Source organism: Phyllobates terribilis, unplaced genomic scaffold (genome assembly GCF_046119375.1).
Source record: "Phyllobates terribilis strain yellow unplaced genomic scaffold, ASM4611937v1 Scaffold_11__3_contigs__length_659146591, whole genome shotgun sequence".
NCBI lineage: Eukaryota > Metazoa > Chordata > Amphibia > Anura > Dendrobatidae > Phyllobates > Phyllobates terribilis.
Genome location: NW_027362771.1, coordinates 597965159 through 597992427, shown reverse-complemented (window position 1 = coordinate 597992427; position 27269 = coordinate 597965159). Strand labels below are relative to the sequence as shown.

The 27269-nt window shown below is 48.8% G+C and overlaps 1 protein-coding gene across 1 annotated transcript; it reads left to right on the top strand.

Moving 5' to 3' along the window:
- Positions 1 to 1563: 1563 nt before the first annotated feature.
- LOC141165390 (transmembrane protein 272-like) lies at positions 1564 to 23181 on the top strand. The gene is made up of 5 exons (XM_073650981.1): positions 1564 to 1695; positions 12013 to 12104; positions 12329 to 12379; positions 13422 to 13610; positions 22909 to 23181. Exons 2-5 carry the CDS (start codon positions 12032 to 12034, stop codon positions 23109 to 23111), a joined length of 516 nt encoding a protein of 171 aa, XP_073507082.1. The 5' UTR covers positions 1564 to 1695; positions 12013 to 12031; the 3' UTR covers positions 23112 to 23181.
- The last annotated feature ends 4088 nt before the right edge of the window (positions 23182 to 27269 follow it).

The following is a 27269-nucleotide window of genomic DNA, read 5'->3' as shown; positions in this document are numbered from 1 at the left end:
GATACACTGCTCAGCAGCCAGTATCACACAGGATAGGATTAGATACACGGCTCAGCAGTCAGTATCACACAGGATAGGATTAGATACACTGCTCAGCAGCCAGTATCACACAGGATAGGATTAGATACACAGCTCAGCAGCCAGTATCACACGGGAGAGGATTAGATACACGGTTCAGCAGTCAGTATCACACAGGATAGGATTAGATACACGGCTCAGCAGCCAGTATCACACAGGATAGGATTAGATACACGGCTCAGCAGTCGGTATCACACAGGATAGGATTAGATACACGGCTCAGCAGACAGTATCACACAGGATAGGATTAGATACACGGCTCAGCAGTCAGTATCACACAGGATAGGATTAGATACACTGCTCAGCAGCCAGTATCACACAGGATAGGATTAGATACACAGCTCAGCAGCCAGTATCACACGGGAGAGGATTAGATACACGGTTCAGCAGTCAGTATCACACAGGATAGGATTAGATACACTGCTCAGCAGCCAGTATCACACAGGATAGGATTAGATACACGGCTCAGCAGTCGGTATCACACAGGATAGGATTAGATACACGGCTCAGCAGACAGTATCACACAGGATAGGATTAGATACACGGCTCAGCAGTCAGTATCACACAGGATAGGATTAGATACACTGCTCAGCAGCCAGTATCACACAGGATAGGATTAGATACACTGCTCAGCAGCCAGTATCACATAGGATAGGATTAGATACACGGCTCAGCAGACAGTATCACACAGGATAGGATTAGATACACAGCTCAGCAGACAGTATCACATAGGAGAGGATTAGATACACAGCTCAGCAGATAGTATCACACAGGATAGGATTAGATACACAGCTCAGCAGACAGTATCACACAGGATAGGATTAGTTACACGGCTCAGCAGTCGGTATCACACAGGAGAGGATTAGATACACAGCTCAGCAGACAGTATCACACAGGATAGGATTAGATACACGGCTCAGCAGTCAGTATCACACAGTATAGGATTAGATACACAGCTCAGCAGAGAGTATCACACAGGATAGGATTAGATACACGGCTCAGCAGACAGTATCACACAGGATAGGATTAGATACACTGCTCAGCAGACGGTATCACACAGGATAGGATTAGATACACGGCTCAGCAGTCAGTATCACACAGGATAGGATTAGATACACGGCTCAGCAGTCAGTATCACACAGGATAGGATTAGATACACGGCTCAGCAGTCAGTATCACACAGGATAGGATTAGATACACAGCTCAGCAGACAGTATCACACAGGATAGGATTAGATACACGGCTCATCATACAGTATCACATAGGATAGGATTAGATACACAGCTCAGCAGACAGTATCACACAGGATAGGATTAGATACACGGCTCATCATACAGTATCACATAGGATAGGATTAGATACACAGCTCAGCTGACTGTATAACACATGACAGGCTTAGATACTGTATGATAATTCTTGTGGCAGGAGAAGCTGGGGGTTGTAGTGCGGTACGCCGGTATCACACACGATCTGCATCGCTCCTTCCTGCCCCGTCACGCTGTGTATAGAGGAAGTAGATATCAGATGATGGTCATCGTGTGTCTTTTGCTTTCTGCTCCGGTTGCACCATATACACCGTCCGTCCGTCCTCCACCCTCCGCTCTGCCTCTGGGTCTGGTGAGCTTTCACGCTTTTTATGAAATCATATTGGCTCCGGGAGGTTCTGGATCCAAATATCTGACAACTGTGAATGGGCTAGGGTGTGAGGTTATTTTAGGTTGTCAGTAATATTCTTCAGCATCTGCCCCATGGATTATATATACAAATGGTCAAACGTGAGGCAGAACTTATGGGGTCATAGATGAGAAGAGGTCCAGGGATGAGGACCAGGAAAAGATGGTGGGAAGGGGCTTTGCCATGGGCTCCTCTTTTCTATTGGGAAGAGTGTTGGAAATATTCACCCTCTTACAAGATAGATAGCCGCCGTCTGTGCTTATGCTCAGTGCACTTGTTTATGTTTTATATGCACTTTTTCCGTTCTTTGTATGTGCAAAATGCTGAGTCTGTGGAAAGCACTGAGTCTTGCCAACTCTGTAGCTGCCCAGCTGACTGCTGTGAGACTGGACAGTGTGTACTAGCCCAGAAAATTTAGGGACTGATTTCTGATAGTCGGGGTCACTTGCAGAGGAAACATTGCCTCTGCAACTGTCTCTGGCAGTCAAGGTCATGCAAGCTGTAAGGAGAGAATGAGGCAGAGAGGCATAGTCAACTGGAAAGAGTGGCAAATGTCTGATAACTGAAGCTAGGAGGAGGCAGCCCACGAGGAACCGTGCACTGAGTGGAGATCAAGGTGAGCTGCAAGATTTTGCAAGTGGGGCCAAGTGTGAGGTCGCCACAAAAGAAGGGTGTATTCTCTGATAGTGGGGCGTCACTTCCATGAGATAGAGGTGGGGAACCTCTGAAATCGGAGCCACTGGAGAGGGACAGAAGCGCACACAAAATAGGGCAATACCGTCTGGCAAGGGATAGGTATAATCGATGTTGTGCCTGTACAGGTGAGTGCTACCACCTATAAATGCATGAAAAGCCGCTGCTGCTGCCCCGTGACTGGAGGAAAGGGTTCTTCCAAAAAACACCAAGGTTACTTACCGGTAGCCGGTTTTTCCAGAACCCATGACAGCACATCTGAGAGAGGATCCACCCTTCGAGGACAGGAAACCATCTGAAATAAAAGGGCGGCACCTCTTCCCCGCTTCAGTTGGTTACAGAGGCCGATGTTAAAGCTACCAAAATAATTGTTTTGAGAGTTATGTATTTTGCAGACAACTCCTGAACTGGTTCAAAGGGTTCCATAGTTAGGGCGTCAAGTACTAAATTCAGGTTCCATGGAGAAACTTTGGGTATTGAGACTGGCCTAGGTCTACCACAAGATTTAATGATCCTTGTAATCCATTTATTGGCTGCGAGGTTATGGTTATACAGCGCACCCAAGACAGAAACCTGGACCTTAAGTGTACTGGTAGCCAGACCTAACTCAAACCCTTTCTGTAAGAACTCCAGGATGGAATTAATTGGAGGTTTTTGGCTTAAAGGCTTTCCTAGGAAATCTAAAAATTTTCTCCATGTTCTACCATAGATTTTGGTGGTTATGGGCTTTCTACTTTTTAATAGAGTAGACACTAAACCTGATGAAAAACCTTTGCCCCTCAATATTGCCCTCTCAAATTCCACGCTGCTAGGTGGAAACCCTTCACTTGAGAGTGGAATATTGGTCCCTGAGCTAGAAGGTCCGGGGTCTCTGGTAGGATCCATGGGTCTGATCGTGACATTATCCCCAAAAGGGAGAACCATGGTCTCTTTGGCCAGAAGGGGGCTATGAGAATGACTCTCGCTTGATTCTTCCTGATCTTCCTCACTACCAGAGGTATCATAGCTATTGGAGGGAAGGCATAGGCCAACTTGAAGCTCCAAGGAATCTGGAGAGCATCTATTGCCAATGGGTTTCCCCTTGGGTCTAGTGAGCAGAACTTCTCCACTTTCCTGTTGTTTTTGTCGGCGAACAAATCTATCCCTGGTAGACCCCACAGCTGTACTATCTGATGGAATATACTGGGATTCAGGGCCCATTCCCCTTGTCTCAACTTGTTGCGGTTTAGTAAGTCTGCTCTCGTGTTTTCTATGCCTCGTATATGTAGCGCCGTAAGAGAAAAGATTTTGCTCCGCTATTTGAAAAAGCCTGCCTACTGCTTCCAGAAGAGAATAAGATATTGTTCCCCCTGGTGGTTTAGGTGGGCCACAGTGGTTCTGTTGTCCGACATAATCCGAACAAGACGACCCTGGAGTAAAGGGAGGAAGCCTTCTAAAGCATTTCTCACCACCCATAGCTCTTTTAGATTTGACGACCCCTTTTTCTCTAGGAATGACCAAGAGCCTTGAATTATGTGATTTTCCAGGTGTGCGACCCACCCTGAGTTGCTTGCATCGGTCGTGATGATGTTTTGTACTTGTGTGTCCCACTGGACCCCCAAAGATAAATTTGACCTATCTCTCCACCACAAGAGGGCGTCCCTGGTTCGCAAGGAGAGATGTACCTTTCATTCTAAATACCCTTTTAACAATCTTTGTGCTGACAAGATTTCCCACTGAAGGTTTCTTGTGTGAAATTGGGCCCACTTGACCGCCGGAATGCATGATGTTAGAGTACCTAGCAGGGACATAGCCTTCCTTAAGGCCCCGTCACACTTAGCGACGCTGCAACGATCCCGACAACGATATGACATGTCAGGGATCGTTGCTGCGTTGCTATGTGGTCGCTGGTGAGCTGTCAAATAGGCAGGCTCACCAACGATCAGGGGAGCAGCGACATCGTGGAAAGAATCTTTCCACGATGTCCTGCTCCTGGTTACGAGCTTGCTGAAGCAGGAGCAGGCTGGTAACCATGGTAAACATCGGGTTACTAGGGGCACACGCGCTCCTAGTAACCCGTTGTTTATCATGGTTACCACTCTGCTACGGTGAGCGGGAGGTTACCGCTCACTTTAGCAGGCTCGTAACCATGATAAACAACGGGTTACTAGGTGTGCGTGTGCCCCTAATAACCCGATGTTTATCATGGTTACCAGCCTGATCGCTGCTCCCGCTGGTCACACACAGCGATGTGTGCTGACCAGCGGGAGGGCAACGACCAAAAAATGGTCCAGGACACTTTGCAGCGATCAGCGACCTCACAGCAGGGGCCTGATCGCTGCAAAGTGTCACACATAGCGACATCGCTGGTGAGGTCGCTGTTGCGTCACCAAAACCGTGACACAGCAGCGATCTCGCTAGCGATCTCGCTATGTGAGACGGGGGCTTTAAGGACATGTCTGGGGTGTGTATGGCTGCTGAGACCAAATTTGTGACTTTGTCTATTTTGCTGTCGGGTAGAAGACAAGTCTGACACTCTGAGTTTAGGGTAAACCGCAGAAAGGCCTGGACCCTTGTGGGTTCTAGCCTTGATTTTTTGGGCATTGACCATCCAGCCTAAGTTCTGCAAGACAGCCAGGACTTGATTCAGTTGTGAAATACAGTGGCTCTCTGAATTCCCCACTATAAGGAAGTCATCCAGATATGGTATTATAACTGTATTTTGAATGCGAAGAAAGGCTGTCACCGCGGCTATCAGCTTGGTGAATACCCTTGGAGCAATTGACAACCCGAAGGGAAGAGCTTGGAACTAGAAGTGTCTGCAACTTCCTTGGATGTAAAGAGCAACCCTTAGATACTTTTGATGACCTGGGTGAATTGGGACGTGATAGTACGTGTCTTTGAGATCTATCACTGCCATAAAGCAATTGTGAAAAAGAAGCTTTATTGTTGAGTTTATCGATTCCATTTTGAATGTATGGTTGTCTACAAATCGGTTGAGGCCTTTTAGATTTATAATAGTTCTGAATGAACAGTCCGTTTTTTTATTAGAAAGAGAGGGGCATAAAATCCCCTTCCTTTTGGACTGACCGGAACCTCGCATAGCACTCGTTTGTTCAGCAGGCTCAAGATCTCTGATTCTAGGGCCAGCTGTTCGTCTGGGGATTTTCTTACTGGAGTTATCACAAACGAGCGGCGTGGCTGCTGAACGAACTGAATCCTTAGTCCATCTCTCACTATGTTGAGGACCAAGGGACTGGAGGAAATGTTTTCCCAGGCCAGAACAAATTGAGAATGTCTCCCTCCAACTTGTAGCCTGGCGCCATTGTGTAGGTTTTTTGGAGGCGGCGGAGGGACCTCCGAACATATATCCGGACTCTTTCTTGTTCTTGAAATCCCACTTTCTTTTTTCTCCCGGGGGGCGACCTCTACTAAATTTCCCCCTCCAAAAATAGGTCTTCCTGGCGTCCGCCAAAAACTCAGGGAACCTTCCTTTTTGGTCGCTCGCTTTCTCAAGAACATCGTCCAATTTTTTGCCAAAGAGAAATTGGCCGTCACAGGGGAAAAAACACAATCTAGATTTTGATTGTAAGTCCCCAGGGCATCCCTTGAGCCACAGATCTCGCCTAGCCGCGTTTGATAGCCCAGCCGACTTAGCTGCCAGTCAGCAGAGGCATATGCTAGGAAGGCAGCTGCACCATGTAACAGGGGGAGGTTGGCTAGAATTTTTTCCCCTTGAGGTCTTTTTATCTTTCAGCTGATCTTCCATCTGCTGTAACCATATCATAAGGGAACGAGCGGTACATGTTCCTGCAATGGCTGGCTTTAGACCTCCTGCTGCGGATTCCCAAGCATGCTTTAAGAAGGTATCCGCCTTTTGGTCTAAGGGGTCTCTAAGTACCCCTGAGTCTTCAAGAGGGAGTGTTGATCTTTTTGATGATCTAGACACCGCAGTGTCAATTTTTGGCACCTTATCCCAGTTTTCAGAGTCCTTTAGGTCAAAGGGATACTTCCTCTGAGGATGAAGGCAAGGCTCCTACTTTCTCAGGCTTCCTCCATTCTCTATTGATGAGTGCCTGGACCTTAGCGTTCACCGGGAAGGTGCGTTTTTTCTTTTCTTCTAACCCTGCAAACATGATGTCTTCGAGGGACTTAACGGATTTATCTTCCTTTAACCCCATAGTGGTTCTGACAGCCTTTACCAATTTATCTGTGTCTTCTATAGGGAAGCATGGTCTCCCCCCTCTATCGCTGTCCGAAGAGGAAGAGGATGAGGCCCCACTACGACACTGTCCATCCGATAACACAGAGGAGTCAGAGTCAGAAGAAGGATCAGATATGATTTTTCTTCTTTTCCTCAAAATTGTTTTAAGGGAACCCTCTACCTCCGATCTGATGACAGACCTGAGGCTAGCTGCAAAATCCGGGGTACCCTCACAAATAGTTTTCTGAATGCAGTCCAAGCAGAGCTCCTTCTGCCAGTCTATCGCTAGCGGCCATTTGCATATCGCACATTCCCTGTTCCGTTTCTTGGCGGTTACTTTCCTGGGTTCCTCCTGGTGATTTAAACACACAATAGGAGTCCCATTAGCAAATATATCTAGTGACATTCACGAAGATCACTCACCCCGCCACTGCGGATACCGGAATTGAAGACTGTTTCAGGATACGCGACGCATCCCTCCTGGAGATCGTGGAGTCCCGAGAAGCTTTACCCTTCTGATTGGGACGACTGCTGCTCCTTCCGCTGGACCCTCTAGATCGGCGAGCAGATGGAGGTGGTGATGAAGGTGGTAGCGACAGTGGCCGTGGCGACAGCTGCTGCTGCTCTATGTCAGACATTATGTTGGGGCTTTGAGCAGCGTTCTGACCCCAGGTGCTTCATTAAATAGGGAGAGGGTGGGGTAAGCCACCTCCAGGTCCCTGCGGTCTCCTTCTGGTGATTAGTCGTCCCCCCCCCCCGTTTCCGCAGCCGCCGCCAGCATTTTTGCCATGCCGGCCGGCATTATACAGGGCGCCGCCATCTTTCTTCCGCCGCCGCCCCCGACGTCATCAAGGCGCGCCCTACCCAGATTGCCCCGCGCCATGACATCAGAGGCACATGACCGCGGTCACTTCCGGTCAGATGGGCGGCGTGGCGGTGTTCAGAAGCCCAGGACCTCCGCACCGCCTGCGCCCACACGTGAAACAGGTCCCTGGGGAACCTGCGGACGGCGCTATCAGCACCTGAAGGCCGGCGCCATGGACAAGAGCCCGCTCTTCCAGCGCCGGGACAGGCCTGGGTAAGAATCTTCAGCATGACAACCGCCTGATACTTCCTGAGGATTCCCATCAAGGACAGGAAACCAACTGAAGTGGGGGAGAGGTGCCGCCCTTTTATTTCAGATGGTTTCCTGTCCTCGAAGGACAGATCCTCTCTCAGGTGTGCTGTCATGGGTGAAGGGAAAATGGAAGCTGGCACGTTTAGGAGGGCTGCGCTGCGGGAATAAAGAGCCTTGGGATTCCAAAATGGTTTTAATTAATACCAACGCGTTTCTGTGCCGGACCGGTGCCTTTCTCAAGGTATAAAAACCAAAGAAGCTGAGACCAGACAGAGAGGAAGAGTCTGGTGGAATGGGCGGATTAGTGGAGGCCAGTGTTGGACAGCGTACGGAGGCGGCACAAGTTTATGTGTCCGGAAAGTGCCAGTGAGTCCTGCATACCAAAGATTGGAAATAGATATATGCAACGATCCAAGTTAAAGCGCCTCCTGTTGGAAGAAATCGAATAAATAGCTTTGATGAACTCTTGTCCCGTCCCATGGCGTCTTATCAGGGCCTCTAGTGTAGTGCTCAGTCCAGACATTGGAGGGCGTTCCAGCATCTAGCGCTCCACTTACATAGATGACACAGAAGACTGTGCTTATTCATCGGATGGGAGCACTTTAAGAAGGAGCCTTTACATGAGGGCTCGCTCACACCTGCGTACACATCAGGCGAGTGCAATGCGATAAAAAAAGAGCAGATCTTTTTTTTTTTATTCTCACCTGTACTCGTCGTGAGGAAAAAGAAAAAAAAAAATCGCAGCATGCTAAAGAGTAACCGCATATATCAGACGAGACTCGCCAATGCAGTTCAGTGGGAGCGAGGAAAAAAGAGATGGCACATGGACCATCCGTCTGGCGTCCGATTTTAACACGCAACTCTCAAAGGAACAACAAAATTTCATCAGCCAAGTACAGTAAATAGATAGATATCCTGTAGATATACAATTTGACAACCCACCTACATATTATAATATATCATATATTTAGTGTCTTTTGCAGTTAGGTCCATATATATATTTGGACAGAGACAACATTTTTCTAATTTTGGTTCTAGACATTACCACAATGAATTTTAAACAAAACAATTCAGATGCAGTTGAAGTTCAGACTTTCAGCTTTCATTTGAGGGTATCCACAATAAAATTGGATGAAGGGTTTAGGAGTTTCAGCTCCTTAACATGTGACACCCTGTTTTTAAAGGGACCATAAGTAATTGGACAATTGACTCCAAGGCTATTTCATGGACGGGTGTGGGCAATCCCTTCGTTATGTCATTCTCAATTAAGCAGATAAAAGGCCTGGAGTTGATTTGAGGTGTGGCGCTTGCATTTGGAAGGTTTTGCTGTGAAGTAAACATGCGGTTAAAGGAGTTCTCCATGCAGGTGAAACAAGCCATCCTTAAGCTGCAAGAACAGAAAAAACCCATCCGAGAAATTGCTACAATATTAGGAGTCGCAAAATCTACAGTTTGGTACATCCTGAAAAAGAAAGCACTGGTGAACTCATCAATGCAAAAAGACCTGGGCGCCCACGGAAGACAACAGTGGTGGATGATCGCAGAATAATCTCCATGGTGAAGAGAAACCCCTTCACAACAGCCAACCAAGTGAACAACACTCTCCAGGAGGTAGGCGTATCAATATCCAAATCTACCATAAAGAGAAGACTGCATGAAAGTAAATACAGTGGGTTCACTGCACGGTGCAAGCCACTCATAAGCATCAAGAATAAAAAGGCTAGACTGGACTTTGCTAAAAAAAAAACATCTAAAAAAGCCAGCACAGTTCTGGAAGAACATTCTTTGGACAGATGAAACCAAGATCAACCAGAATGATGGAAAGAGAAAAGTATGGCGAAGGCGTGGTACAGCTCATGACCCAAAGGATACCACATCATCTGTAAAACATGGCGGAGGCAGTGTGATGGCGCGGGCATGCATGGCTGCCAGTGGCACTGGGTCACTACTGTTTATTGATGATGTGACACAGGACAGAAGCAGCCGAATGAATTCTGATGTATTCAGAGCCATACTGTGTGCTCAGATCCAGCCAAATGCAGAAAAACTGATTGGTCATCGTTTCATACTACAGATGGACAATGATCCAAAACATAAAGACAAAGCAACCCAGGAGTTTATTAAAGCAAAGAAGTGGAATATTCTTGAATGGCCAAGTCAGTCACCTGATCTCAACCCAATTGAGCATGCATTTCACTTGTTAAAGACTAAACTTCAGACAGAAAGGCCCACAAACAAACAGCAACTGAAAACCACCACAGTGAAGGCCTGGCAGAGCATCAAAAAGGAGGAAACCCAGCGTCTGGTGATGTCCATGAGTTCAAGACTTCAGGCCGTCATTGCCAACAAAGGGTTTTCAACCAACTACTAGAAATGAACATTTTATTTACAATTATTTAATCTGTTCAATTACTTTTGGTCCCTTTAAAAGCAGGGTGGCACATGTTAAGTGGCTGAAACTCCTAAACCCTTCATCCAATTTTAATGTGGATACCCTCAAATGAAAGCTGAAAGTCTGAACTTCAACTGCATCTGAATTGTTTTGTTTAAAATTCATTGTGGTAATGTCTAGAACCAAAATTAGAAAACTGTTCTTTCTGTCCAAATATATAAGGACTTTACTGTATGTGGAGTTTATTCTACAGTTTTTTAGGCTTGTTTAAGTTCATAATTAAATAAATGGAAAAAAAACGTGCGGTCCCCCCTATTTTTGATAACCAGTTAAGGTAAAGCTGACAGCTGCGAGCTTATATTATCAGGTGGGGAAGGTCCCTAGTTATTGGGCACTTCACAGCCTAAAAATATCAGCCCGCAGCCGCCTCAGAAGTGGCACAGCACATTAGAGGCGCCAATTATGGACCTTCGCCTTGGTTCCTCCCTATTGCCCTGGTGCGGTGGTAATTGGGAAAATGGTATTTGGAGTTCATGTCAGCTGTGAATTGTCAAAAATCATGGCTAAAATAACAAAGGAGTGGCTTCAGAACAACTCTGTGACCATTCTTGACTGGTCCAGCCAGAGCCCTGACCTAAACCCAATTGAGCATCTCTGGAGAGACCTGAAAATGGCAGTCCACCAACGTTCACCATCCAACCTGACGGAACTGGAGAGGATCTGCAAGGAAGAATGGCAGAGGATCCCCAAATCCAGGTGTGAAAAACTTGTTGCATCATTCCCAAGAAGACTCATGGCTGTACTAGCTCAAAAGGGGGCTTCTACTCAATACTGAGCAAAGGGTCTGAATACTTATCACCATGTGATATTTCAGTTTTTCTTTAATAAATTTGCAGAAATTTCTACATTTGTTTTTTTTCAGTCCAGATGGGGGCAGAGTGGACTTTAATGAGAAAAAAAATGAACTTTTTAGAATTTACCAAATGCCTGCAATGAAATAAAGAGTGAAAAATTGAAGGGGGTCTGAATACTTTCCGTACCCACAGTATATCTGCAGGATATCTATCTTTATATATGATTGTTTTATTATTTATGACAAGTAGCTTTAAGTTTACATAGAGCATTATAGTATGTAAAAGATGATGTTACCCTCATACCAGTACTGGTTTATACTGGTGGATACTGGAAACATTTACTTTATCGTCATCCATCTCAATGGTGGAAACAGACAGGAGAGGGCTCCCATGCAAGAGAAGGATATGGCCCTTTGCAGTCCAATAGTTCAACATAATGCACAATTCCACCTGCTTTGGAGATGGTAGTGGCCCCCTAACCACTTGGGACCCTGAGCGGCCACACAGGTTGCATCAATGATCTGTCCGCCCCTGGTCCAGCTGTTTTCTACTGGATTGGGTGGTCGGGACATAGCAGGACCTAGTCTATCATCAGGTTCTGCTGATGGCGTATTCCCCCGGTACAGGGAAGGTGATGTATAGGGGCTACTAAACACCCCCTGGGTCGCTTATATTGAAAACATTAATCAGCGTCCTTCCAGAAATAATCCCATAAATACACAAGACCGGTTTACATCATATAATATCACTCCTAACAAGTCAAGAAATAACCTGGAAAATTCAGATTTCCGTCAGAGAGATGGCCCCATCATTGTGGGGGGAGCTTGGAAGATGTAGGCAGCAAAATACAGGAAAAACCTGCTGCAGACTGCAAGAGAACTGCGACTGCTACAGAAAGCCCCGATTTCCTACATGAACGACTCAAATGTCATAATAAAACTTAAAAAGTGCAAGAAAGGGGAATGTGAATACGCTTTATATATCACCCCAGTCTATGCAATCATGTGCCATCCTTCCATAGGTTCTCTACAGCCGGTAACATGGACGGTGAGGACCCCCGCAGACCGCTGCTGAGAGTCGTTCAGGATTCATTCTTGCCGAAGTCCATTTCAAGTAAGTGCCAATTACCATTTGTCATAGTAAAACTGATGAGAGCGCAAAGGAGGGCACTAGAGAGGAAGCCATGTGAAGCTGTGGGCACTGACTTCTGGCCAATATACAAAAATCCCCATGCTGGGCCCTAAAATGGTTTTGTAGCTTTATTGACCCACACTGTTGTAGCCCCTAGGGACTAACGTATCGGAGGCTCATGAGTGATCCGTTACTTCTTCCTACAGTTACCCTGAAATGCATCTTGGTCGGGCTGAATATTGCCAGTATAACTATCGGTGAGTCTCCATTGCGTATATTCTCCCCTCTCCACCCAAAGAATTGACTTTATTTTCAATTATTGATCAATTTTGTCTTTACTTGGTATAGAAAATAATTATGTCGCCAATTGGAAACCGTCAGCAAGCTGCTGTTGATAGATTTGTCATTTGTGTAATGTTTAGTGCACAAGAGTGTACAATTATAAATGGGCAGTGGGTCTCATTGGCTCATTAACAACTTAAAGGGGTTTTCTGTTTTAGGCACCCCCCAAAAAAAATGTGCCGATCACACAGTGTGAACCCCAGAAGATCAGCTGTAATCTGTGAGGGACCCTACACATAAGTGTTTCATTCTCCTGCAGTGCCACCACTGGTGGAAATGAGGCAGTACATGGGGTCACAGAAATTAATGGTCTGGTTTTGTAATGAATAGATGTGTCAGGTCCTCAAGGAACCCAAAAACTCCTTCTGACTCATGAAGAGATCAGTACAAATAATGACTGATAGTGGGGGCTCGGATACTGTCCTTGTTACTACTCTTTCTAGGCTTCTTTCTGACAGTTTCTAGTTAGAAAAAATGCTAAACAAATCCCAAGACACTGATAGAACAGAGCAAAAGATGAGCCGAGCCATGTCCCGCCCTGCCCTGCCCGTCTCCATGCCGCGTCCCGCCCTGCCCGTCTCCACGCCGCGTCCCGCCCTGCCCGTCTCCACGCCGCGTCCCGCCCTGCCCGTCTCCACGCCGCGTCCCGCCCTGCCCGTCTCCACGCCGCGTCCCGCCCTGCCCGTCTCCACGCCGCGTCTCTCCTGGCCTGTTTCCACAAGTATTGATTACTTCAGGTATCTGAATCCTGATAATAGGGATCTGTTTCAGAATACAGATAGAAGAGACAAAAAATTGAGTCTCTCCTGCACTCTACAACTGAAAATAAGGTAAGAAGCTTAAAAAAAAAAGGGATCAAGTTTTCACAAAGAACAGAAATAATGTAATTTACTATGAAAATGAAATATATTTTGGATTCCTCCCTAATATTACCCTTATGTCTTTTTTCGTTCCCAGGGGTGATCTACTTTAATAAGTGTCCCGGGCAGTACCTCATCCCGTACTATCTCATCATTTCAGGGGCAGCGAGTCTCCTGCACCTCTCCCTCACCTGTCTGCCATGTGCAGATGAGGATCAGGTCACTTTTGCCAATCTTTGTGCTCAGGGTGTGATGCTCATATTCCTCTTCATCTTCTTCATAGTAGGTAAATATAATTGAGGCTGGCGACATGGAAGCCCCAGGTTCCAAAAAAAAAAAAAAAAAAAATAATAGAGGTTTTAGGTGGAGAATTAAAGGGGTGAAACACTTCCTGCTATGACACTGTAAGGTGCCCCAGCGAGGTAGTTGTGGGCGAGCTGTAGCCCCCTCTCGCTCTGGCACCCTACAGACAATTCGTGTCCTCCCTCTGATATGTGGCTGTGTATGTGGTGCTCTCCACTTACTTCAAACCATCCGATCGCGGCTGTCTCCAGGCATTTCTCTTCTGGGACCAGGGCAGTAATAAATTCAGAGGACACGAGGTTCTTAACCAGAACTTGAACTTTACTTGGGGGAGAGGAATATGTACAATATTTACAGGCAGATATAATGGATAAGGCCCGACAGGTTATTATCTCTCTCACAGGCACTGGCAACATCTTCAGCCCTGGTTCCCTCTTTAAGTGAAGCATCTCTGTGACTCTAATCTCTAGCCCAAGAGACTCTTCTGCAATACCAACAGTGATCTGGATCCGATATCTTTCCCCCACGTCTTAGCCTGGAGTCCTATTTATCTTCCTCTGCTTCCTGCAGACTGTAACGGGTCAGGGAGGTGGAACCTCAGAGCAACTATACAAAGGGGCAGTCCTTGTAAGGAAGCGGGTGGCTCCCAGGGAAGGCGGGCAGGTAGCCACGGCAAGTGACAGGGACAGTCTCTGGGTAGAAGGGCAGGAGGTCACGGCAAGTGACGGGGACAGTCTCTTGACAGGCTGATGGTCACGGCAAGTGACAGCAGGTTAAGAGTCTCTAGACAGGCAGGTGGTCACGGCAAGTGACAGCAGGGTAAGAGTCTCTAGACAGACTAGCAGGCAGGTAGCAGGTGAGCGCTCCCAGGTGAGCGGGCAGGAGTCTCTGGACAGGCAGGTGGTCACGGCAAGTGCCGGCAGAGCCTCCAGGTAGGCTAGCTGGCAGGTAGCAGGTGAGCGCTCCCAGGTGAGCGGGCAGGAGTCTCTGGACAGGCAGGTGGTCACGGCAAGTGACGGCAGAGCCTCCAGGTAGGCTAGCAGGCAGGTAGCAGGTGAGCGCTCCCAGGTGAGCGGGCGGGCAGATCCATAGACAGACTGACAGGTGTTGGAAGGCAGACTGTCGGACCGCAGGAATGCAAGCAGATAGACAGGAATCAGGTAGGTATCAAGCAGAGATCTGGCAGGTATCTGGTAACGGGACCTGAGGGCTGAAGCAGAGTTGAAAGGCTTTGCAACAACATTGCTCGGGCACCTCCATTTTGGAGGAGGTGCCTTATATATGGTGAGGTCCTCCGGCCATTGGCCGGGGACTCCTTAAAGGGGCTGTGCGCGTCGTCCTAAGAGGGGAGGAGAGCGCGCGCGCCCTAACCACAGAGGCCGGGAAGCAGTGCGCGCTGCCAGCAGAGCGGGAGGAAGCCGCCGGGCACGGAGCGGAGAGGTGAGGGGAACGGCGTCCCTGCCTAGCAGGAGGCAGGGACGCCGACGCTACAGTACCCCCCCCTTTAGGCCCCCCCTTTTTTAGGCCGGAGAGAAATTTATCAAGGATGAGAGGGGCATGGATGTTCTCCCGGGGCTCCCATGTTCTCTCCTCAGGACCAAACCCCTTCCAATCCACTAGAAAAAAGGATTTTCCTCTTACCCTTTTGGTGGCCAGAATGTTCTCTACCTCAGTGGAAACCGGAGCAGGAGGCGTACCTGTAGACTTTGAAAAAGAGTTAAGTACCACGGGTTTGAGTAGAGATACATGGAAGGAGTTAGGAATCCGCAAATTGGCCGGGAGTTTCAATTTATAGCCCACCGGGTTGATTTGTTTGATAACTTCCAGTGGGCCGATGAACCGAGGCCCTAACTAGTAGGAAGGAATCTTGAGCCGGACATATTTGGACGAGAGCCAGACCTTATCTCCAGGACGGAATTGTGGTGGATCCAGACGTCTTTTGTCAGCCTGTTTTTTCATCCGCTCGGATGACTGAAGAAGTGCGGATCTGGTACTTTCCCAAATGGAGGAAAATTCGTTAACGAGAGATTCCGCAGCCGGATTGTCCACCGAGGCGGAGACGGGAAACGGGATCCGAGGATGCTGACCGAAGACTACAAAAAACGAGGATTTGGAGGAAGATTCGCTCTCGTGATTATTGTAAGAAAATTCGGCCCACGGTAAAAGATCCACCCAGCCGGAATGGTGAGCATTAACAAAGTGCCGGAGGTAACTGGTTAAAATTTGGTTGATCCGTTCTACTTGGCCATTGGACTGTGGGTGATAAGCAGAAGAAAAGTCCAAGGTGACCCCCAGCAGTTTACACATGGCTCGCCAAAAACGAGAGGTGAACTGAACCCCTCGGTCGGATACGATGTGGAGAGGAAGACCATGAAGACGGAAGACATGATGGATAAAGTCTTTAGCTAACTCTGATGCAGACGGGAGACCCGGCAGGGGAATAAAGTGAGCCATTTTGGAAAAGAAGGTCAGCGACCACCCATATGACCGTATAACTGGCAGAGACAGGGAGGTCGGTTATAAAGTCCATAGCTATATGCTGCCAGGGGGCAGCAGGTACAGGAAGAGGAAGGAGACGGCCGGCTGGCAGATGTCTCGGAACCTTGTTGCGGGCGCAGGACACACAGGCTGAAACAAAGTCTATTACGTCCTTGTGCAGGGTAGGCCACCAGTAATGCCGGGAAATAAGCTGGAGGGTCTTTTTCTGACCAGCGTGGCCAGCTAGCTTGGACGAGTGTCCCCAGTGTAGAACCTTCTCACGATCAGGAACAGTTACGAACGTCTTACCGGGTGGAAGACGATTTAGATTCACGGGGGCCACCTGCATTACTTTGGCAGGGGTCGATGATGTGTGTAGGCTCCTCCTCAAGATCAGAGACCAAAAAGGATCGGGATAAGGCATCAGCTTTGATGTTTTTGTCAGCCGGGCGAAAATGAAGAATGAAATTAAAGCGAGCGAAGAACAAGGACCACCGGGCTTGGCGCGGGTCAAGTCTCTGGGCACTCTGGAGGTAAGCCAAGTTCTTGTGGTCCGTATAAATTATTACCGGGTGAAGAGCCCCCTCGAGCAGGTAACGCCACTCCTCCAGTGCCAGCTTAATGGCCAACAATTCTCGGTCTCCTATAGAATAATTGCGCTCGGAAGAGGAGAAGAGTTTGGAGAAGAAGCCGCAGGTTACCATTCTTCCGGAAGACGACTTTTGGGTAAGTACTGCTCCGGCTCCGGAGGAGGAAGCATCGACTTCTAGAAAGAATTGTTTGTTGCCGTCCGGACGATGCAGCACAGGGGCGGAGGAAAAAGCTCGTTTTAAGGAAAGGAAGGCCTCCTCTGCTTCGGACGGCCATTCTCTGAGATTAGCGCCCTTACGGGTGAGCGCCGAGATAGGGGCAGTCCGGGAAGAGAAGTGCGGAATGAAGAGGCGGTAGTAGTTGGCGAAGCCCAGGAACTGCTGAATAGCCTTCAACCCCTCTGGTCGGGGCCACTTCTGGATGGCAGACAGTTTCTCAGGGTCCATTTGTAGGCCGGTCTGAGAGATTATGTAGCCCAGAAACGGAAGCGAGGTCTGCTCAAAAAGGCACTTCTCATATTTAGCGTAGAGGTGGTTCTGCCTGAGCCTGAGCAGGACCTGATGAACATCCCTCCGGTGAGTGAGAAGATCCGGGGAGAAGACCAAGATGTCGTCCAGGTACACCACCACGCCGGAGTAGAGAAGGTAACGGAAGATGTCATTGACCAACTCTTGAAAGACGGCGGGAGCGTTACAGAGACCGAAGGGCATTACAAGGTATTCATAGTGGCCGTCCCGGGTGTTGAATGCAGTCTTCCATTCATCCCCCTGACGGATACGGACCAGATTATACGCCCCACGGAGGTCCAGCTTGGTGAAGATTCTAGCCCCCCTCAGACGGTCAAATAATTCAGGAATGAGCGGAAGGGGGTATTTATCCTTCACTGTGATCTGGTTAAGGCCTCTATAGTCTATACAGGGACGGAGTGAGCCGTCCTTCTTTTTGACGAAGAAGAAGCCTGCTCCCGCCGGGGAGGTAGATTTCCGGATAAATCCCCGGGCCAGATTCTCCTTAATATATTCAGACATGGACCGGGTCTCAGCAGCGGACAAAGGGTAAATATGCCCACAGGGAGGAGTAGCGCCGGGCATCAGGTCAATTGGGCAGTCGTATGGTCTATGAGGGGGGTAATGTCTCTGCTTCTCTTTTATTAAAGACGTCCGCAAAAGACCAATAGGGAACCGGTAGGCCGGGTAGATTGGCTGGGGTAGGAGAAAGACGAGCAGGATGAACGGGAACTAAACAAGTCTTATGGCAGTCCTGTCCCCAGCGAAGAACTTCTCCGGTCTGCCAATCAAGCACGGGTGCGTGTCTCTGGAGCTAAGGTAGGCCTAGCAAGAGGGCGTGAGAGAGTCCAGGCAGAACCTGAAAGAAGATGCTCTCAGAGTGCAGCATTCCCACCTGCAGAGTTATGGATTCGGTGAGGAGTTGGATGGGATGAGGTAAGAGGCCCCCATCCACGACGGCGACAGATAAGGGTACAGCCAGAGGTTTGGTGGGAATGCGGTATTTCTCTACCAGGGACTGAGAAATGAGATTTCCGGCAGCTCCAGAGTCAAGTTGAGCCAGTTCAAAATAACGGTTCTCCCCGCAGATGATAGAGACTGACAGCATCAGAGATGGAGAGGGTTTATTCTTGTCTAGGACGACCTCTCTGAGCGACCCTAGACACAGGCGTTTCCCGACCTCACCGGGCAGGAACGGATCCGGTGCGCCTTACTGCCACAGTAGAAGCAGCTCCCCTCGGCACGGCGTAATTCCTGACGGGTCTTGACCATCTTGGTCTGGTCGACCTGCATAGGCTCGGGTGAGTGCGCCGGCGGAGTAACGGAGGAAGTGACGGGTCTCTGGAAGGTAGGGGCAAGGCGTGGAAACCTCCTCTCACGGGTGGCCTCTTGGATGCGCTCCTGGAACCGGATATCAATCCGGGTGGCAAGTGTAATTAAGTCGTCGAGAGTGGTAGGAATGTCCAGACCGGCGAGTTCATCTTTAATACGGCCGGACAGACCCTCCCAGAAGACGGACACCAGGGCGTCGTTATCCCAGGCAAGCTCCGAAGCAAGGGTACAGAACCGTATGGCATATTGACCCACGGTGAGACTTCCTTGGCGGAGGCGTAGCAGAGATGAGGCGGATGAGGTCCTCCGTCCTGGTTCGTCGAAGACCTTCCGGAAAGTCGTGAGAAAGGATGGCAGGTTGGACACCAGGGGGTCTCCTCTCTCCCATAGAGGATTTAGCCAAGCCAGCGCCTCCCCCGTGAGATGGGACATGATGAAGGCTACTTTGGCTCGGTCGGTGGAAAACTGGTGTGCCAACAGTTCGAAGTGCAGAGTGCACAGGTTAATGAAGCCCCGTGTCTGTCGGGGATCTCCGCCAAAATGAGGCGGGGCGGTGAGGCGAGGACCGGGAAGAGTTGCCATGGAATTGATGGGCAGCGGCGCTGCCGGGGTAGGAGTCGTGCGACTGGAAGCAGGTCCCGAAGAGGTAGTCAGTGTGTCCAGGCAGGAGTTAACACTATGCAGGTGGCTCAGGATGGACTCCTGTTGGGACCTCTGACGGGAAAGTTCATGACATAGGTCCGAGAGCGAGGGAGCTTGGGTGCCACCGGGTTCCATGGCCCGAGCAAACTGTAACGGGTCTGGGAGGTGGAACCTCAGAGCAACTATACAAAGGGGCAGTCCTTGTAAGGAAGGGGGTGGCTCCCAGGGAAGGCGGGCAGGTAGTCACGGCAAGTGACGGGGACAGTCTCTGGGTAGAAGGGCAGGAGGTCACGGCAAGTGACGGGGACAGTCTCTTGACAGGCGGATGGTCACGGCAAGTGACAGCAGGGAAAGAGTCTCTAGATAGACTAGCAGGCAGGTAGCAGGTGAGCGCTCCCAGGTGAGCGGGCAAGAGCCTCTGGACGGGCAGGTGGTCACGGCAAGTGACGGCAGAGCCTCCAGATAGGCTAGCAGGCAGGTAGCAGGTGAGCGCTCCCAGGTGAGCGGGCAGGAGTCTCTGGACAGGCAGGTGGTCACGGCAAGTGACGGCAGAGCCTCCAGGTAGGCTAGCAGGCAGGTAGCAGGTGAGCGGGCGGGCAGATCCATAGACAGACTGACAGGTGTTGGAAGGCAGACTGTCGGACCGCAGGAATGCAAGCAGATAGACAGGAATCAGGTAGGTATCAAGCAGAGATCTGGCAGGTATCTGGTAACGGGACCAGAGGGCTGAAGCAGAGTTGAAAGGCTTTGCAACAACATTGCTCGGGCACCTCCATTTTGGAGGAGGTGCCTTATATATGGTGAGGTCCTCCGGCCATTGGCCGGGGACTCCTTAGGACGACACGCGCGGCCCCTTTAAGAGAGGGGGAGCGCACGCGCCCTAAGCACAGGGGCCAGGAAGCAGTGCGCGCTGCCAGCAGAGCGGGAGGAAGCCGCCGGGCACGGAGCGGTGAGGTGAGGGGAACGGCGTCCCTGCCTAGCAGGAGGCAGGGACGCCGACGCTGCACAGACTAGAAGTGCCCCGGGTCCTCACTACCTTTGATGAGTTTCTCTGGCCGGCTAACAGGACTCTTGCTCTTGCATAGGGAGACTTTCACACTGGTGATCCTACTGTCTGAGGGTATGGAGCTCCCGTCTACCCTAGCAGCCACTATATAGTCAGGTTGCCCGCACAGTTCAACGTCCTATCTCTTACTGAAGAATCACTTCCTGATCCTGGAAACTAAACAGATATTTTCCTAATGTGCCCACCCTCGGTGAGCTGTCATCACACAGCATTAACCCATCACTGTCTGTAACACTGCTAGCAGACTCAACCTGACATCTGCACCCAGGACAGTGGCATCTTGTGGCTTACAGGTACTGCAACCCACAAGGAATTATGCCAGGAACAAGCTCTATATCACTCAAGGCTTGATCTGGGCACTACGTTCCCCCCTTACTCTGCTGACTGGACCACTGAAGCTAACCCCTTAGTTTGGCCTACCAACAGTTCAGAGAGGTCTGACTTCAGGAACACTTCTTTTAACTATCTGAGTGCCAAGGGAAGGCTACGCCCTTCCCCACTATTACAACACCATGACATTTTGTGTACAAGAAAATACTTAACTTTTGATGCAGCAGACTGGCATTGAGTGATATTATTTACTAGACGATCAAGAGCAGATACACATGGGACTGACATACTGCTAAACTCCTGGGAGGAGATCAAGAGGAGTTACAGCAGGTAGAGCAGGCAACTCCTGGGAGGAGATCAAGAGGAGTTACAGCAGGTAGAGCAGGCAACTCCTGGGAGGAGATCAAGAGGAGCTACAGCAGGTAGAGCAGGCAACTCCTGGGAGGAGATCAAGAGGAGCTACAGCAGGTAGAGCAGGCAACTCCTGGGAGGAGATCAAGAGGAGCTACAGCAGGTAGAGCAGGCAACTCCTGGGAGGAGATCAAGAGGAGTTACAGCAGGTAGAGCAGGCAGTTTCTGGGAGGAGATCAAGAGGAGTTACAGCAGGTAGAGCAGGCAGTTTCTGGGAGGAGATCAAGAGGAGTTACAGCAGGTAGAGCAGGCAGTTTCTGGGAGGAGATCAAGAGGAGTTACAGCAGGTAGAGCAGGCAGTTTCTGGGAGGAGATCAAGAGGAGTTACAGCAGGTAGAGCAGGCAGTTTCTGGGAGGAGATCAAGAGGAGTTACAGCAGGTAGAGCAGGCAGTTTCTGGGAGGAGATCAAGAGGAGTTACAGCAGGTAGAGCAGGCAGTTTCTGGGAGGAGATCAAGAGGAGTTACAGCAGTTAGAGCAGGCAGTTTCTGGGAGGAGATCAAGAGGAGTTACAGCAGGTAGAGCAGGCAGTTTCTGGGAGGAGATCAAGGGGAGTTACAGCAGGTAGAGCAGGCAGTTTCTGGGAGGAGATCAAGGGGAGTTACAGCAGGTAGAGCAGGCAGTTTCTGGGAGGAGATCAAGGGGAGTTACAGCAGGTAGAGCAGGCAGTTTCTGGGAGGAGATCAAGGGGAGTTACAGCAGGTAGAGCAGGCAGTTTCTGGGAGGAGATCAAGGGGAGTTACAGCAGGTAGAGCAGGCAGTTTCTGGGAGGAGATCAAGAGGAGTTACAGCAGGTAGAGCAGGCAGTTTCTGGGAGGATAGCAGGGGAGTTACAGCAGGTAGAGCAGGCAGTTTCTGGGAGGATAGCAGGGGAGTTACAGCAGGTAGAGCAGGCAGTTTCTGGGAGGAGATCAAGAGGAGTTACAGCAGGCAGTTTCTGGGAGGAGATCAAGGGGAGTTACAGCAGGTAGAGCAGGCAGTTTCTGGGAGGAGATCAAGGGGAGTTACAGCAGGTAGAGCAGGCAGTTTCTGGGAGGAGATCAAGAGGAGTTACAGCAGGTAGAGCAGGCAGTTTCTGGGAGGAGATCAAGGGGAGTTACAGCAGGTAGAGCAGGCAGTTTCTGGGAGGATAGCAGGGGAGTTACAGCAGGTAGAGCAGGCAGTTTCTGGGAGGAGATCAAGGGGAGTTACAGCAGGTAGAGCAGGCAGTTTCTGGGAGGAGATCAAGAGGAGTTACAGCAGGTAGAGCAGGCAGTTTCTGGGAGGAGATCAAGGGGAGTTACAGCAGGTAGAGCAGGCAGTTTCTGGGAGGAGATCAAGAGGAGTTACAGCAGGTAGAGCAGGCAGTTTCTGGGAGGAGATCAAGAGGAGTTACAGCAGGTAGAGCAGGCAGTTTCTGGGAGGAGATCAAGAGGAGTTACAGCAGGTAGAGCAGGCAGTTTCTGGGAGGATAGCAGGGGAGTTACAGCAGGTAGAGCAGGCAGTTTCTGGGAGGATAGCAGGGGAGTTACAGCAGGCAGTTTCTCGGAGGATAGCAGGGGAGTTACAGCAGGCAGTTTCTCGGAGGATAGCAGGGGAGTTACAGCAGGCAGTTTCTCGGAGGATAGCAGGGGAGTTACAGCAGGCAGTTTCTCGGAGGATAGCAGGGGTACTACAGCAGGCAGTTTCTCGGAGGATAGCAGGGGTACTACAGCAGGCAGTTTCTGGGAGGATAGTAGAGGAGTTACAGCAGGCAGTGCAGGTAGTTTCTGGGAGGATAGCAGAGGAGTTACAGCAGGCAGTTTCTGGGAGGATAGCAAGGGATTTACAGCAGGCAGTTTCTGGGAGGATAGCAGGGGTATTACTGCTGGCAGTTTTTGTACAGTCTCAGTAGGAGACCTCTGATCACTACCATCGCGGTCACAGTCGCCTTTCTCTCCCCTGCAGGTAATGTCTGGATATATTCTCTAGCAGGAGAGTCCTGGGATGATCCCCTGAGCCCGAAGTTCTGTCATCGGGTGCTGTACCTGTACGCCTTCTGGACCATCACCCTGAGCTACATCGTCCTCTTCCTCCTGCTCTGCTGCTATCTCTGCTTACTGCTCTGTCTCTATATCCTCAAATGGTCCATCTTTGGGATTCGCCGTTAAAAGACCTTAACCAGCCCCTGAAATCCGAGGGCATCAAAATCAGTCCCTCTAATAAACCTTTATTTGCAAAGCGGTTTTCTTAAAAGTGTCCAGTTATCTGACAGCGAACAGACGGCCGATTAGTGTTATCATAGGGACAAAAGGAAATGATCAGAGTCCAAACTTTACACTGTGAATATCACTGTTATTATGGGGGCACTGTGGATGTCAGTTATTATCCACAGTGCCCCCATAACAGTGATATTTATTATTATTATTATTATAACGCCATTCATTCCATGGTGCTTTACATGTGAAAGGGGTATACATAACAAACTAGTACAATAATTTGAACAAAAACAAGTCACTGACTAGTACAGGAAGAGCGAGGACCCTGCCCGCGAGGGCTCGCACTCTACAAGGGATGGTGAGGATACAGTAGGTGAGGGTAGAGCTGGTCGCGCAGCGGTAAGATGGAGCGGTGGTTACTGCAGGTTGTAGGCTTGTCGGAAGAGCTGGGTCTTCAGGTTCCTTTTGAAGGTTTCCACGGTAGGCGAGAGTCTGATACGTTGGGGTAGAGAGTTCCAGAGTAGGGGGGATGCACCGGATAAAACTTGTATGTGGTTGTGGGAAGAGGAGATAAGAGGGGAGTAGAGAAGGAGATCTTGTGAGGATCGGAGGTTGCGTGAGGTATGTACCGGGAGACTAGGTCACAGATGCATGGAGGACACAGGGTGTGGATGGCTTTGTATGTCATGGTTAGGGGGTTGAACTGGAGTCTCCGGGCAATGGGGAGCCAGTGAAGAGATTGACAGATTGACAGAGAGGAGAGGCCGGAGGATAGCGGGGGGACAGGTGGATTAGTCGGGCAGCAGAGTTTAGGATGGATTGTAGGGGTGCAAGAGTGTTGGAAGGGAGGTCACAGAGCAGGAGGTTGCAGTAGTCAAGGCGGGAGATGATGAGGGTGTGCACTAGTGTTTTTGCAGATTCATGGTTGAGGAATGTGCGGATCCTGGAGATATTTTTGAGTTGGAGTCGGCAGGAAGTGGAAAGGGCTTGGATATGTGGTTTGAAGGAGAGATTAGAGTCCAGGGTTACCCCGAGGCAGCGAGCTTGTGGGACTGGAGAGAGTGCACAGCCATTGACGTTGATAGATAGGTCAGATGGGGGGGGGTTGAGTGAGATGGGGGAAAGAAATTCAATTTTATCCATATTAAGCTTTAGAAATCTAGCAGAGAAGAAGGATGAGATAGCGGACAGACATTGTGGGATTATGGTTAGTAGGGAGGAGATATCGTGTCCAGAGAGGTAGATCTGTGTGTCATCAGCATAGAGGTGATACTGAAAGCCATGAGCTGTCCCAGGCCGAAGGTGTAGATGGAAAAGAGCAGGGGTCCTAGGACTGAACCTTGGGGGGACACCAGCAGATAGGAGGTGAGATCAGGAGGTGGTCTGTGAGTGGGAGACGCTGAATGTCCTGTCTGTTAGGTATGAGGAGATCCAGGATAGGGCCAAGTCTGATGCGGAGAGATTAGAGAGTCTGTAGTAAGAGGGAATGGTCCATTCTGTCAGATGACAGGTCCAGGAACAGGAGGACAGAGTAGTGTCGCTTGGATTTGGCGGTTAGTAGGTCATTGGTGACTTTAGTCAGGGCAGTTGTGTTGTGCACTACTTTAGATTAGCCCCCCAATGTATCCCCCCAGGGCCCCTGAGACTTTTTGTAAATACCTTCCGTTACAGATAATGCCTGTGAGCGGAGCTATACATAGTTACATAGTTTGTAAAGCCGAATAAAGACTTGCGTCCATCAAGTTCGACCTGTTAGTTCTGTAATTGCTAAAGTTGATCCAGAGGAGGGCAAAAACCCCAAATGATTTAGCCAATCTTCACCTGAGGAAAAATTCCCTCCCGACTCTGAAACCAGCAGTCAGAATAAATCCCTGTATCAACCTACTATTTTATTTTATTTTTAAGTATATGCTGAAATCTGCCTGGTATCTAGAAATGCATCCAGTCCCCGCTTGAACTGGTTTAGTGAATCTGACATTACCGTCTCCTCACTCAGTGAATTCCATATTCTCACTGCTCTTACCGTAAAGAACCCCTTCCTATGCTGGTGCTGAAACCTTTTCTCTTCCAGTCTTAGTGAATGCCCTCTTGTTACCGTAATATCCCTCCTTTTGAACAAATCCCGGGCAAGGTCTCTATACTGTCCCCTAACATATTTGTACACATTTATTATGTCCCCCCTCAACCTTCTCTTTTCCAGGCTGAATAGTCCTAGTTTTGCCAGCCTCTCTGGGTATTGCAGTCCCTCCATTCCCTTTATTAATTTTGTTGCCCTCCTTTGTACCTTTTCAAGCTCATTTATATCCTTTCTATATATTGGGGCCCATAACTGAGCACAGTATTCCAAGTGTGGTCTGACCAGTGCTTTGTACAGTGGAAGAACAATGTTCTCATCCTTTGCAGCTATACCTCTTCTGATACATCCCATTACCCTGTTTGCCCTTACAGCAGCCGTCTGACTTTGGGCACTCCAATTTAGTTTGCTATCAATCAAGATGCCCAAGTCCTTCTCCATCTCTGAATTCCCCAATGATTTCCCATTCAGTGAGTACTGGTGACTTCCATTTTTCCTTCCCATATGTATGACCTTACATTTCTCCTCGTTAAACCTCATTTGCCATTTAATGCTCCACCTACCCAGCTTATCCAAATCCCTCTGTAGGTCTGCACTGTCCTCTTTTGTATTAATTGTTTTACATAACTTTGTGTCATCTGCAAATATTGATATTTTACTATTTATCCCGTTGACTATGTCGTTAATAAAGATATTAAATAACATTGGGCCTAGTACAGACCCCTGTGGTACCCCACTAGTGACGCTTACCCAATCTGAGTATATTCCATTTATAACCACCCTCTGCCTTCTATCCTTTAGCCAGTTAGCTACCCACTTGCAGACATTTTCCCCCAGCCCCATCATTCTCATTTTGTATACCAACCTATTATGTGGCACGCTATCGAACGCTTTTGAGAAGTCGAGATACACGACATCCACTGGTTCCCCCTGATCTACTCGAGAGCTAACCTCCTCGTAGAAGTCAATCAGGTTTGTTTGGCAGGAGCGATTCCTCATGAATCCATGTTGGTTCGGGGTTAATAGATTATTAGCATCAAGATGCTCCATGATTGCCTCATTAATAAAGCCTTCAAAAATTTTGCCCACAACGGACGTCAGACTCACCGGCCGATAGTTTCCGGCGTCACTTTTCGCTCCCTTTTTGAATATTGGCACTACATTCGCCTGTCGCCAATCAAGTGGTACAGACCCAGTCTCAACAGAGTCCTTAAATATAAGATATAACGGTCTGTCTATCACATTACTTAGTTCCCTTAGTACCCGTGGGTGTATGCCATCAGGTCCTGGTGATTTGGTTATTTTAATGTTACTGAGGCGTTTCTGTACCCCAGCTTGGGTTAGATTTGTCATACTTAGTGGAGGATTAAGTTTGTCACTTCTCATTTCGCCTGTTAGTTCTTTTTCCTTTGTGAAAGTTAACGAAAAAAATGTATTTAATAGATTAGCTTTATCCTCATCTTTCTCTATGATTTTGCCTTCATCACTTTTTATCGGTCCAATATTATTCGATTTAATCCTTTTACTATTTATATACGTAAAGAACAGTTTGGGATTTGATCTACTTTCCCTAGCAATACGTCTCTCTGTTTCCTCCTTTGCTATTTTTATTTGTTTTTTGCAGGTTCTCGTTTTTTCCTTGTAACACATTAGTGCCTCCTTGCTGTTTTCCTGTTTTAATCTCTTGAATGCCTCTTTTTTGCTATTTAACGCCCCTTTTACGTTCTTATTCAACCATATTGGTTTCCTCTTATTTCGGGCCCTTTTATTCCCATACGGTATATACCTCTCGCACTGAGTATTCAGAATTCTTTTGAAGGTTTCCCATTTACTATTCGTATTTCCTTGATTAAGAACTTTGTCCCAGTCAATAAGTTGAAGGTTTTCTTTCAGCTGATCAAACTTCGCCCTCCTAAAGTTTAATGTTTTAGTTGTTCTCTTATTGATAACCCTACTGAAGGGCATTTTGAAATTGATAATATTATGATCGCTATTACCTAGGTGCCCCCCTATCTGTACCTCAGTTATTCTATCAG